The sequence below is a fragment of the Alexandromys fortis genome, unplaced genomic scaffold (assembly GCF_014885135.2).
Source record: "Alexandromys fortis isolate MF-2015 unplaced genomic scaffold, M_Fortis_MF-2015_v1.1 scaffold_27, whole genome shotgun sequence".
In the NCBI taxonomy this organism is placed as follows: Eukaryota; Metazoa; Chordata; class Mammalia; order Rodentia; family Cricetidae; genus Alexandromys; species Alexandromys fortis.
In genome coordinates this window covers 5,869,294-5,882,094 of record NW_026067952.1, presented here as the reverse complement: position 1 = coordinate 5,882,094, position 12,801 = coordinate 5,869,294, and the positions used below count along the sequence as shown (strand labels likewise).

The 12,801-nt window shown below is 42.5% G+C and overlaps 1 protein-coding gene across 1 annotated transcript in view; it reads right to left on the bottom strand.

Annotated features, from left to right (window-relative positions):
* Ptprt (protein tyrosine phosphatase receptor type T) overlaps positions 1–12,801 on the bottom strand; it is a 1,017,256-nt gene that overhangs the window by 182,178 nt on the left and 822,277 nt on the right. Inside the window, exon 13 of the mRNA XM_050150909.1 lies at positions 6,048–6,321. Coding sequence (XP_050006866.1) covers positions 6,048–6,321 — 274 coding nt within the window. The remainder of the gene's footprint in view (positions 1–6,047; positions 6,322–12,801) is intronic.

Sequence of the window (12,801 nt, the reverse complement as noted above, 5' to 3'; positions counted from 1 at the left end):
GCCTGGAGTTAGGAAGGGATACACTGCTATGTATAGGAGAGACTGGGATATAACACAGGAAGATGTTCTACCCACTCCTCCCTTGGGAAAGAAAAAAAAATACGCAAAAGGGAAAAGAATAAATGCTACAACCGTGATGCAGCATGGGGCTTTAAATGCACATTGTATTGTTTCCTCTCCACCAAACTTTCACGATGGAGATCATTAACCATGCAATATGTCTGCTAAGAAGAACCATAATTCAGAGCCAAATCTGATGTTCAGTGCGGTCTATCCCACTAAGTCTCAAAAACACATCCACATGCAAACATTCTTTCCACAGTGCTTGGGTAGAACTAAATACAATCTTTTCTGATTCATTCAGAGGCATAGAATTGCCCCCTAACCCAGCCCTACCTAGATGATCCTAACTATTATTATGTGATTATACCACAAACATGGTGATCCATTCAACATAGCATCTGGCTTCCCACTGCTCTCAAGAGGCAATTGAGTTCAAGAGCTGGAAGAAGAAGAAAAGAGAACAAGTATTCTCTTGCCTCCTGCTTTTCTTATTTAGCTCAGCATTCTGCAAAGGCATCAGCCAGGTTAAATGCACCCTCCAAGATAGAAAGGATATGGCAAGGAAAGAGTTTTCTCTAAGTAAACAGAACAAACACACCAGCATTGCCCAACACAACAGGGTTTCTAATAGATATTTGCATGAATTTGCCACATTTGTTTTGCATCCAACCCTTAATTATGGTCCTTTCAACTTCACAATCACAGATAATGGTGGTGGGGATGCAGAGAACCAGAGATTCAGCAGTGCTGTTCTGAGAAAGTGAGAGAAAGGAACAATGAAACCTTTACCCACCCGCTGTTTATCACTGAGCCAGCCACTCTGGGTGCTGTTAGGAGGGGTTGGAGAAAATCAAGGCTGCCCAGACTCCTGGAGCTTGGGAAATGAGACATCTGGGTGGAAAGTCTAACTACCAGAATGGAAGGAAGGTTCTTTATGGTTCATCTGTCCATGACGAAATGGCTTAGAATCTCAACTCTTACTCCACGACAAATGGAAATTCAGACTATGGTAACATAACCTTAAATGTCTTTAACTTTTCAAGATCTTTTTTTCCTTTGGCATCCCATGAAATGACTATTAAGCATGAATTGCCAATTCAACTCATAAATGAGTAATAATGAGGAAACTGAGACTCACTTACATTAAGAAATAATTCATACTGTATTAGCTAATAAACTAATTAAATGTCTTGGAGTGCCTACTCTAGGTTTAAGATTGAACACAGCATGGGAAACACAGTACAAAAAATCCAAACAAAATCCCAAACATTAGAACAACTGAATAAGACAGAAAAGGTAGCAGCATGGGACCAAGAGCTGAGAAGAGTTCTTCACTCTGTGTGCTCTCAGTATACTGGGAAAGGCATGCAACAGACACCAATGTATGTAAATTTAAAGGATCCAGTGTTAGGAAAGAAATTAAGATGCTAACCTGTTAATACTAATGTGGGCTTCTAGGTGACCCGACTGAGCAGTTTGCAGAGGACTGGAGATTGAAACTTAAGCCTAAAATTAAGAGGTTGTACAGAGAGTAACAGAGAGATTCGGCCTGTATCAAGGCTTCAAAGTGAGAAGTATATCTTGAAATATTTGATAGTTTCATAGAAATGTTCAAGTTAGAAGTGGTTAAAATATATTGAAACATTGCATTGGTTTGGGAAACCTTTTTTATTTTTTATTTTAAAAGAAGTCTTTGGAAGCAAGAAGTCTATCAGACAATAGAGAAACTGTGAGGAAAGACATGGAAGGATCAGAGGAGCTGCAAGTCACATACCAAGGCCAAGGGCAGGTACTGGGTAATACTCATTACTTCCTCTGAAAGGTTGATAGAAAAAGATTTAATTTGTTCAAGGCAATCAAAGAGACTAGGAGATAAGAGGTAGGAAGAAATAACTGGTCTTTATGTAAGAAAAAAGTTTTAATCATTTTACTTGCGCCATGAAGGAATCAACCAACTTTCATTCCATAGAATTGCAGTAATCACGGGGACGCCCTGCGGAGATTGCTTCATTGGATATTTCCTCCATCTTCTCTTCCTCTGGTCTAGATTATATGACATTTCAAACTCTATCCAAGTCCAAAGTGTCAATATAGCTATATCTAAAACATATGGTTATAGTGTGGATTGACTGAGAAGAAACCTAGGCACTCTGCCATTCCACGATGAAATGCCTGAGAACCACAATTTGTTGTTATCCTCAACAAATGGGAATCCAGACTAGAATGATGTAACCTTAAATGCCTTTTATTATTAAGAACACATCAGCAGGCAAACACAAGCTCACTAATCAGGCAAAATTTCAACTGAAGTACTAGAGGATAACTCAAATTTTGTGCAAACACCCGAAGGGGCTCTGAAAACCTTCTTACGCATTGTCATGCTCAAAGTTTCTATAGCATGCCTGGTTCTGGAAAGAATACCCCACTCATAACCCCTAGAAGACTTACAGACTGTCTCTATCATCAGTCAGCACTTGATGAATGAACTCCCACTACTAAGACCAGTAATTCATCATCTGATACGTCATTTCCCTTCTTTATTCTGGCTTCTTCCTCATTAGAATGTAAACATCATGTAGGCAGTATTCTGGCTGCTCACTGCAGTGTCCCAGAACTTTTTCTTCTGCCTTTGTGACAAATAGTGTGTGCTTGATAGATGTTCTTTTAATTAATGAACCTTATCTAATGTGTTTAATAGCTTAATTAAAGTCATATAGCCACCAGGGTTTTGTATGCAGGCAGTCTGACTTCAAAGGCTGAATTTGCCATCATCTGCTAAGCTGATAAACTATCCTAATATCCACAGAATGGAGATTCTTGGATTCTAAATTCCCTCGCCTTGTCCTGAACAAAGCTAGCAGGTAAGATACTGATGAATAAAATTGACTGGTAGTAAATTATTCAACCTGGCCCACACCCATTCTGAAATAAGTGCCTGTTCATGCCCCCTCCCAATTTGCTTTAGTTTCAAAGGGCGTTGGCACATCCTTTGCTTTAAATATTGCAATGATGCAGGTTTACTGAGTTCTGTTTTTACTACATCAAAGCCATTGTCTCCTTTTACGAAGGAATAACGTTACTTTCTCTTCACATCATGAAGTCTGTTTTCTTCTCCCATCCAAGTTGTTGATTTTCATGTTTCTTTATAATTTCTTTTGTCTTTCCTGTGCTTCTTTATATTTTGTCATTATTCTATTTTCTATTATCGGAAGGCCATCTGTATGCTTCAAAACTTGCCAGCATCCAGAGTAAAACAGGGGTTATTTATTTGCTTTTGTCTTACCTGAGAAAATTAGAGTTTTGCTCGCATATTTCAGTCTCCGACCCTTTTCTAGTTTCTTGCTAACATTACAGTGAATTTTGGGCCCAAATCACAATTGTTAATTTTTACATTGTGCATCTCCTCCTTAAGTAATTGCTTTTTCACATTAACCTTCTGTTTTGTGGAGTATTTGGAAGGATTATTTAGTATTAATGCGGTGCCTAATTAGTTTCCTGCTCATTGTGGGTCTTTTATTCCATCCTTCTCTATTCGTGGTTTCTTTGTTTTGATTCATTGCTAGTCAATTGTTCTTTGAATGATTTATTAGAAGCAGGGCATGGAGGTGGCTCTGTGTACCAAGGAGCAGTCCTTCTGATGTATCTGCTCAAGAACAATGAATGTGGCTGGTTGGAGGTTGTGGTTGATCACTCTCCAAAGCCCTCCTGGTTTAATGGCATTGTTTCCTGGCCTCTACTATACACAAAGTAGGAAAGGAGCCAAACAGAGGTTTGTTAGAGTGGGAATAGCTGTCATTCTCCTATGACCTTTTTGCTCATTTTTTCCCATACAACTTAATATGAAAGACAGTAATTTTAAGCAATGTGTACATTTTTTTTGCCAGAAAAAATTCAGTCTGAGTGCCCACCTGTCACCACTTTTCCTTTCTCTGTTTTTTTTATGAGTCAAACTGCACCCTCAGACAATCTTGTATAAGTATTCATCCAATTCTCCTCCTGCTATATATCTTGGCTAGAAATTAAAATTCCACAATGGTAGAGCAGATGATGTGGAATGGAAGGCACAGGTAATTCATGGCCTTCATCCTCTTGGAACTGCCTCTAGGGCAAAGGTAGCTTGAGCACCTGACTTGGTTTCTCTATGTATCAAAACCCTGTGTCTCCCAGAGCAGGGGCTATGCTGTAATATTTGGGGAGAAAACCATCCACTGGATGTTCCGTGGCACCTGATATCCCTTTCACAGCCAATCATTCTTGGGTTAGAAAAACACCTGGGATAGTTAGTCTCCAGTCGTCTTGGGGCGTGCTAGCTCTCTGAGCAGTCTGTGAGTAGGGAATGGTAAGATGAGACTGGGGCACAGGCATCTCACCCTCATCAGCAGACAGGAAACAAGCCTATTTCTCCCTATGTGCTGAGAACCAAGAAAGCCACATCTTATCCGAGATCTGAAAGCAAGATGGGCCCCCAGATGCTTTGGTCCATATTTATGTCTTCATGCTCAATACATCAGAGTCCTTCGTGCAGAGTGGGGACCAGATGGACAGGTAGAAGGCAGTCTGGCAGCTTCTCTTTGTAGCTTTACACTCTCAGTGAGGAGTGTTGCTTGAACCAGTAATAAATGCAGAACTGAAATATCAAAGTGGAATTTAAATGGGCATGCGGACACTCTAAATGTTAATGAGTTCCTCAGTCCAGGTTTTTTTTTTTTTCTCCCTAGGCAGTGATTGCCACTGACAGACTAAACTGTTCTGTGTACATGCCACCAATCTTGTTTTGGTCTCAGTCCCTATCTGCAGTGAACTGTCACTTCTGCAGAGAGAGTACATGATGTAGCGTACTTCAGGCGTCCCCATATATCTATAATCTCTTGGAGGGCACACACCAACCATAACATGAACCAGGAGGATTTGCACATGATAGTGGCCATCATAGGCTTTACAAATAAATTATGAAAACCTGGAACATTTCCATGAAAGCCCTGAATGGGAAAATACTAACTTATAAGAAGTATTAGCAGACAAGGTGAGCAGATGGGTATGATTCAAGAGTGAGTAAGTGGGTGGCGAGAAAGATTGAATGCAATAGAAACAAATGCCCTACAGGTATTGGCTCTATGAATCCCTAAAATGTATAACTGGAGAACACTGAGAAGCTACCATCAGATAAATATTAAATAATTACATTACAAAGCTTTCTTAGAGTCGCAGTCCCCACTTTGCCACTCCCAAATCAGCAAAGTAAGTTCTCTGCCACTGCAGGCATTCACAGCTAAGCACTGACAAATTCTGACTGTAACGTGGTAATGGTAACTGAATCGTATTGTATGCAAGGGTAGGTGCGGGATGAATGGAAAGGTGATGGATGGCCTTTACGATTTTTCCAGCCTTGTGAATGTGTGATGTTGATTGATACAGCTACCAGGCCAAGGGAACACTTGATACAAAAACAGTCACTTTGTTTGTAAGATAGAAAATGTTTTGAATGTGACTCATGGCCATGATAAGAGGAGTAATTCCAAAGGTGAACTGGAACACGTTCCTTCTGCACCCAGACACTGACAGGCGTCAGTATTACAGATAAAGGAATCACAGCTCAAGCTTCATGATTTCCTCAATGTAGCGACTTTCCCATACTCTAATACAAGTTTACAGTTTCCATAGAAGCCATACAAATAAATGTTTTAGACCTTGTAATCTGTATACAGTGTCTACTGCAGCTCCCCAACTTCACTCTTAAGCATCAACATAGCCATCAGTGGTATGCAAACTAAGAGGGAAAGAGGCACTAAAAATAAAACCAAAGCCAAAAATTGAACAAAAACAAATAAAGCAATAAAAAATCCAACCTTATTTCAAATCTTAAAAGACATGAGGGCTGAACTTGGCTCACGGGCCTCAGTTTATTATTAAACCCTGCTGTAAAGTCTCACAGACTTCACACTTGAGAAGGGGAGTCTAAACCAAGCAAGTAATGACCTACTTACTCCATTTGCTTTGCTGAGTGCCTGGAAGTAGATGCTGTAGCTCTTCAATGGGGAGAGGGGAGGGTTCCAGTAGCCATTGTACGTCTTGTTGTCTCCTACTGTAAATGGCTGGGTGACAGGCAAGTTGGAGGGCTTCAACTCCGCAGCAAAGTAGTGGAGAGAATCGAGGTTAGAGGCGTTCCGGTAGCTCACGGGTACAGAGAAACACTCGATTATGTCAGCTGCTCTCCGGGATTTCTGAAGTCGCTCCTCCTTGACCACCAGCTGGTAAACACTAGAAGAGAAAGGTGAGAGGTAGATGAGTCACTCTGCAGACAGATAAGCTCACTAGCATTCACTAAGTTTGTAGAGCTCCCCTGTGAACAGACTGATATCACTTCTCTTTGTTGTACTCACTCATAGGTGGGTTTTACACATAAAGAAAATAAAGCCAGCCTACAAACCACAATCCCAGAGAACATAGACAACAATGAGGACACTAAGAGAGTCTTACATAGATCTAATTTACATGGGAAGTAGAAAGTAAAAAAAGACAAGATCTCCTGAGTAAATTGGGAGCATGGGGACCTTGGGGGAGGGCTGAAAGGGGAGGGGAGAGGCAAGAAGGGGAGCAGAGAAAAATGTAGAGCTCAATAAATATAAAAAAAAAACTAAAAAAACCCAAACCAAACCAAACCAAAAACTTATTCTACTTTCAGACTTTCAAACTCACTGCTTTGTAGAAATTTATCTCTAAGCAAAACTATCAATACTAGTTCACACAAGACATCCAAAATCCATCTCTGCAGCAATCTGTATAAACCTGCTGCCCCTTGCAGGAGGTTTACCCTCTTGAAGGATACTATTACTATCTGATAGGTGCCCAGATCCTAATCCGGCACATTCTCCGGTCTCACCTCCATAGAGCTCACTCTTCGCCTCAACCCACAAACTCTGTGGCCTGGGACTCAGCAGTGTCATGCTCGCCCCAAGCTCCTTTACTTCTTCCCATTGCTGATGCCTAGGCATTTTCCCACCTTCCACCTAGGCTTAGCTGATTTCCTTTTGCCCTCAATTCATTTGATCATTCTGTCTATCTATCCATTTTGCTTCCAGTCATATAATACCATCTCTCTTCAACACTTTTATAGTTTTTCTTTTGTCCAAATTATACAGCCTAAGCACCTCATACTGACAGTTGAGGTGTTTTATGCTCGGTCTCCGCTTTCCTTTCGGTGATCATCTCATGGTTCCCACTAATCCCAACAGCTCCAGATACGACGTAGCATCCTACGACTGACTCTCTCCATCACCAGCTTGACCTTCCTCTATTTGAAACACCCACCAATGCTAACCATCTCTGCCTATAAAAGACTTCCAATAATACTGATGTCTTTCTTATATTTACTCCGTGAAGCCCGTCCAGAATGAGTTAATTCCGACTCATTCATCATTGTCTGCTTGATTTTTCCAAAAGCATAAGATGGGGCATGCGCCTTGCTGGCCCCATTGTATCCTTGACAAAAGTGTGACTTAGTTATCTCTGAATCATTCTATCCTCTCCCCTGTTACACACACACACACACACACACACACACACACACACACACACACACAGTGTCCACGAGCATGTCTGACTCTAAGCAAGTGATCAATGAACATTTGTTGAAATGAATCAAAGTGAATTGAATTAAAGTTGAAAGCAAGCATGCAGCCAGATCTGGATGGATGCCGAAACTCTAATCTGGATAAAGAGGGACTCCCAGGAGAGTCTGCCAAGTAATCTCATACCACCCCCTTCAACTAGGACTATAAGGAGGTGCCAGTGTGTGCACAGAGACGACAGCCTCTATTGAATAGCAACCTTATGCCAAGTATACAGATTCTTTTTGTGAAAGTTACTCAAAAGTTTGTGAATTGGATAAAAAAAAAAAGTCCTTATTCTTGGAATGCTCAGTGTACCCTACTCTTGAGGAAACATCTTCTAGAAGGATTTTATTGCATTCTGAGTTGTATGATCTAAGACAGAAGACCAATTGTCCAGATTATGAAAAAAATTATGTGCATCAATGAGGTGATTGTAAAGTGTACCCATTGTTTTTCTTTTTTATTTAAGCTTTTTTTTTGTTTTACATACCAACCCCACTCCCTCCTTCCTCCCCTTCTCCTGTCTCTCCACCTCCCCCCATCTTACCCTCCAATCGATTCCTCAGAGGGGGTAAGACCTCCCCTGGGAGTCAATGAAGTCTGGCACACCAAGTAGAGACAGGACCAAGCCCCTACCCTCCAAATCAAGGCTGAACAAGGTATTCCACCATAGGGAATGGGCTCCAAAAAGCCAGTTCATGCACCCAGGATCAGTTCTGGTCCCATTGCCAGCCCCCCAACAGATCAAGTCATATAACATTCACCCACATTCAGAGGGCCTATTATGGTCCAATGCAGGTTTCCCAGCTGTCGGTCCAGAGTCTGAGCTCCCATTAACTTGGGTCAGCTGTCTCTGTGGTTTTCCCTATCATGATCTCAAACCCCTCACCTTTAAACATAATTTAAAACACATGCTTTACGTAAACAAAGTTGCACAGGCTTCAACTACTTGGATGGTTAGACTATCCATCCAAGGACACTGGATTAGGAAGCATGATTTGGGTAAGATACAAAGCCAGGACTATTTCATTAAGGTGAACAAAGGCTGTGAAGGAACTCCTCCCAAGAATGTGTAGCATCATCGAGGAGGCAGATAGTCCTCGATTTTCTCTGAACCTCTGGATGCTCACTTGTGCAAATAAGGAAGGAATGCATGTGAGTGCATGACACACTTGGATGAATAAGAAGTTTGGGTGGACACGAGCATGCCTGTTGTCTTTTATGCACCTCCCAAAGGACAGCCTAACAGCTCAGAGTACATATGAGTGACAGGAGTAGGTGTGGCAAGTGCCGCAGGAAGCACATACTCTACCCGAGCATCACAATGTCCACATGAGGGGCTGCAGCACCTGAGTGTCTCACTCTAAACAAACGTAATGTCCAGAGCTTGTGAGATGGCTCAGGGGCTTAGAGCACTTGATGGCATGCCTGCTGACTTGAGCTTTGGAACCCATGTAAAGATGGAGGGGGAAAACTGAGTCCAGGAAGTTGTCCTCTGAAATCCCCATCACAGATCATGCACACACAGATTAATGAATTAATTAAAAAAACAACACACAGATAAATGCATTTGAGTATTTAGGCTCCAGAAGTGTGTATGGCATGCATAGTGGCTCAAGGTTTCCACATGCCTGTGCATGTATGAGGGCCTTCTATGTCCACAAAGCCAGCAGAAGGCAGTCAATACATACGATTTAAACTCACTCCATCCTCATCTCTGGAGTCTTTCTTTTTTATTTTATTTTATTATTTTAAAAAATACCAATCCAAATTCCCACTCCCTCCCCTCCTCCCACTCCCTCCACACACCTTCCCACCCCACCCTTCCAATCCTAAGAGAGGGCAAGGCACCCTGCCCTGTGGAAAGTACAAGGCCCTCCCTACTACATCTAGGTTGAGCAAGGTATACATCCAAAGAGAATAGGATCCCCCCCCCAAAAAAAAAAACCCAGTGCCACTGTCAGTGGCCCCTCAGTCTGCCCCAACTGTCAACCACATTCAGAGGGACTAGTTTGATCCCATGCTCGTTCACTTCTGGAGTCTCTCTTAAATGAAAAAAGCCTTATGTTTATCAGATAAACTTCATCACTGTCAAACAGCACAAACGCCTAAGACCTAATCCTAGGAAACATGAACAGGAGGAGAGGGCTGAATGCAAGGAATTGTCAAGACCCGCACTGCTTTTTATGTAACAACAGCTTCAAGTAAAGCTTTGCATCTGTTAAGAGTGCTAATGACAGCTTGACTAATTGAGGGTCCTCTATTCAAGGAACTCTGATCATTAAGGAAGTACAAAGAAGAAGTATACTATACGGTCTCTCAGGCTTCCTCCTGAACCTAGATTAGAATCTAACAATACTGTGTACTGAATTAGGTAATGTGACTTCTCTTTAGCCTTCCTACCCTCCTGATCCATGTCCACCAAACTCACTCCTATAGGACTTAAAATGGGCTGTGGACCGAAAGATCTATTCTGTCCTTCACCTCCGCTCTTCTTAATGTTCACTACATAAGACCTTTTTCTTGCTTTCTTAGCCAGCCCTCTTATCCTACACTGGCTCCTTTCAGCATCCTTGGTTAATCAATTGAGATCCCAAAGCTTTTGGAGATTTTCAGGAGCTGGATCTTCTTCCTAGAATCACTCTTCCGTCCCCTTCCCTCCTCCCTTCTTTCCTTCCTTCCTTGTTTATTTATTTATTTTTTGTTTTTAGATCCTGATGGCAGTTTTACCTCCCTCTTCTCCTCCTAGTCTTTCCCTCCACCTCCCCTCTTTCCTCCCCTCATTCACTCCTCCTCTATTTCTCTTCAGAAAAGGGCAGGCCTCTAGTTAATATCACCAGTCATGATATATCAAGTTACAGTGAGACTGTGTACATCCTTTTCTATTAAAACTGGACAAGGCAGTCTAGTAGAAGGAAAGGGTCCCAAAAGCAGGCAACAGAGTCAGAGACATTCCCCGCTCTCACTGTGAGGAGTCTCATAAGAAAGCCAAGCTACACAACTGTAACCTAATTGCAGAGGGCCTAGGCCAGCCCCAAGCAGGCTCCCTGGTTGTCAGTTCAGCCTCTCTGAATCCCTATGATCCCAGGTTCATTGATTCTGTGGGTTTAGAATTACTTTCTATATCCTTGACTCTCCTGTGATGGACTGGATCAAGAAGAACCTGGGGCTAGTTTTATATATTGCTCTTGACTGCCATGATGGTATAGCTGTGATGAGCCAAGGAAACAGATCATGGCTGAGCTTTGGACATTCAGTTGTTCAAGGCTGTTGGGAGAAAGCATAGCATGCACAGAGGCATAGTACCGTTATCCTTTATCTGGCTATTCAGTTTGGTCGAACTGACAAGCAGATCTGTAATAATCAGGTTGAAGGGATGAGGATAAACCTGAGAGGCTCAGTGATCTATGAGTGTCAATTCAGCAAAAACATCTCAGAACTCCTTCACAGCTCAGTTCCTTTTAAAAAATGTTCTTTTCCCCCAAACCAACATAATGCACAATGGGCCACCCGAGCAGTTTTTAAAGCTGGTGGCCTAAACTGCTTAGTTTGTATCCCAGCTCATATGAAATCACAGACAGGGGGAGAATAAGGGCATTTTGGAGGTTAAGCTGTGGAGCCAACATATGGTAGACATATGACTGGAATTAGCGTGCCGAAGCAGATTCAGCAGTTCCCACGCGCCCACCGCATCTGCACCGTATCCATTCAGACATAAACTGCAATTGTCACCAGAAAACCTTGAGCCTTTTTGTCAGATGCATCTGTCTGCTAGTTCATCCAGCTCCTCCCCACAACCAAGGGAGAGAGAAAAGTACAGGGACACCTGGAGAGGGGTTGGAGGGGAAAAACCTGAGCGTGCGCATGGTTTCTGTTTCCTACAGCAACTTCGTTCTCATCATTCTCTTGAAAATACAGCTATCAAGAGCATGCTCCTTTCGGATCTCTGGCAATGATAAATGCATGCCTAAACAAGAATACTCTACCCCAAAGTTGCATCTCTAGCCCCAGAGAAGAAGTGGCTGCAATATACCGTGCGGGTTTGTTTGTAGTAGGAACATTTTAAGATAGAAGAAGAATTGAAAATAGCTTAAGATGCATTTGCTCATGCAGTTTCTCAGCTGTGTTGACTATGTCTCTTCCAGTGAGAAGATGGGCATTTGTGATGTTTCTTTTGTATGGATTGCCCCGGGGGGGGGTTTCCCCATGAGGACTCCAATGGCCATGCTGTACCTCAAATCCACCTTTACTCTAAGGTAGCTGCTATAAAGCTAGCAAAAATGTGTCCCTTCAGTTTTAGCATCTCCTGCCATTGAAAGCAAGGGCATTCCACTCTGGTACCAGGTCTCAAGACCTTCTGTGTGCAAAGGATGATTTCACAGACACCATTTGAGGTAGAACCTACAGGACTCCTCCAAAGGCTTTGGGAAACCTGGTCACTTGGTCACTCTGATGTCTCTGATAGCAAAGCAAAGAGTTTGGGTAGTGGCTCACATCTCTTAGACCTGTTTCCTCTGATGAGACTGTCAACTTTATAATATTAAAAAATCCAGTATCCTTTTCCTGCATGTGGGGCAGATGCCTACAAAAAGATGAAATACCCATTTGAGATGTTGATTCAGCTAACAGATGGAGAGTAAGCTGCAGTTCCCAGGTGATCACTGCCAAACTCTAGGCAGGTGCACATTTTGGTTTGTGCTCTCCCCAAAAAAGACACGTGTTAGCTCGTATTCCTCCAGGGACTGACTCCAAGTCAAATGGTGTGTTATAGAAATGGTTCCAAGAGAAAATGGTAAGGAAGGGAAATGGGAGAAAAGTGGGTGAGCCAATCAGGGGTGTGTTACCAGGTGAAATCCTGAACTCTCAAGCCAAGGGCTTTGAACCTCCAGCGGCAATCTGTTTTCAGCTCTGGGCTTTCTCAGGATTTTCCAACCTGAAATGTGGGTCAGATGATGAGTCCCTAGGTGCCCAATAACTGCCCTCCCAGGCAGGTCACACCTGAGAATCCTTGCACCGTTGCACACAGCACCTGGGAGACTGGCACGGCACAGAAAAGTGGACATGATGGATCTATGGGGAACCACAATTGTGCCCTACAGGGTGCTTTAAAGCAGGGTCCACACAGTGT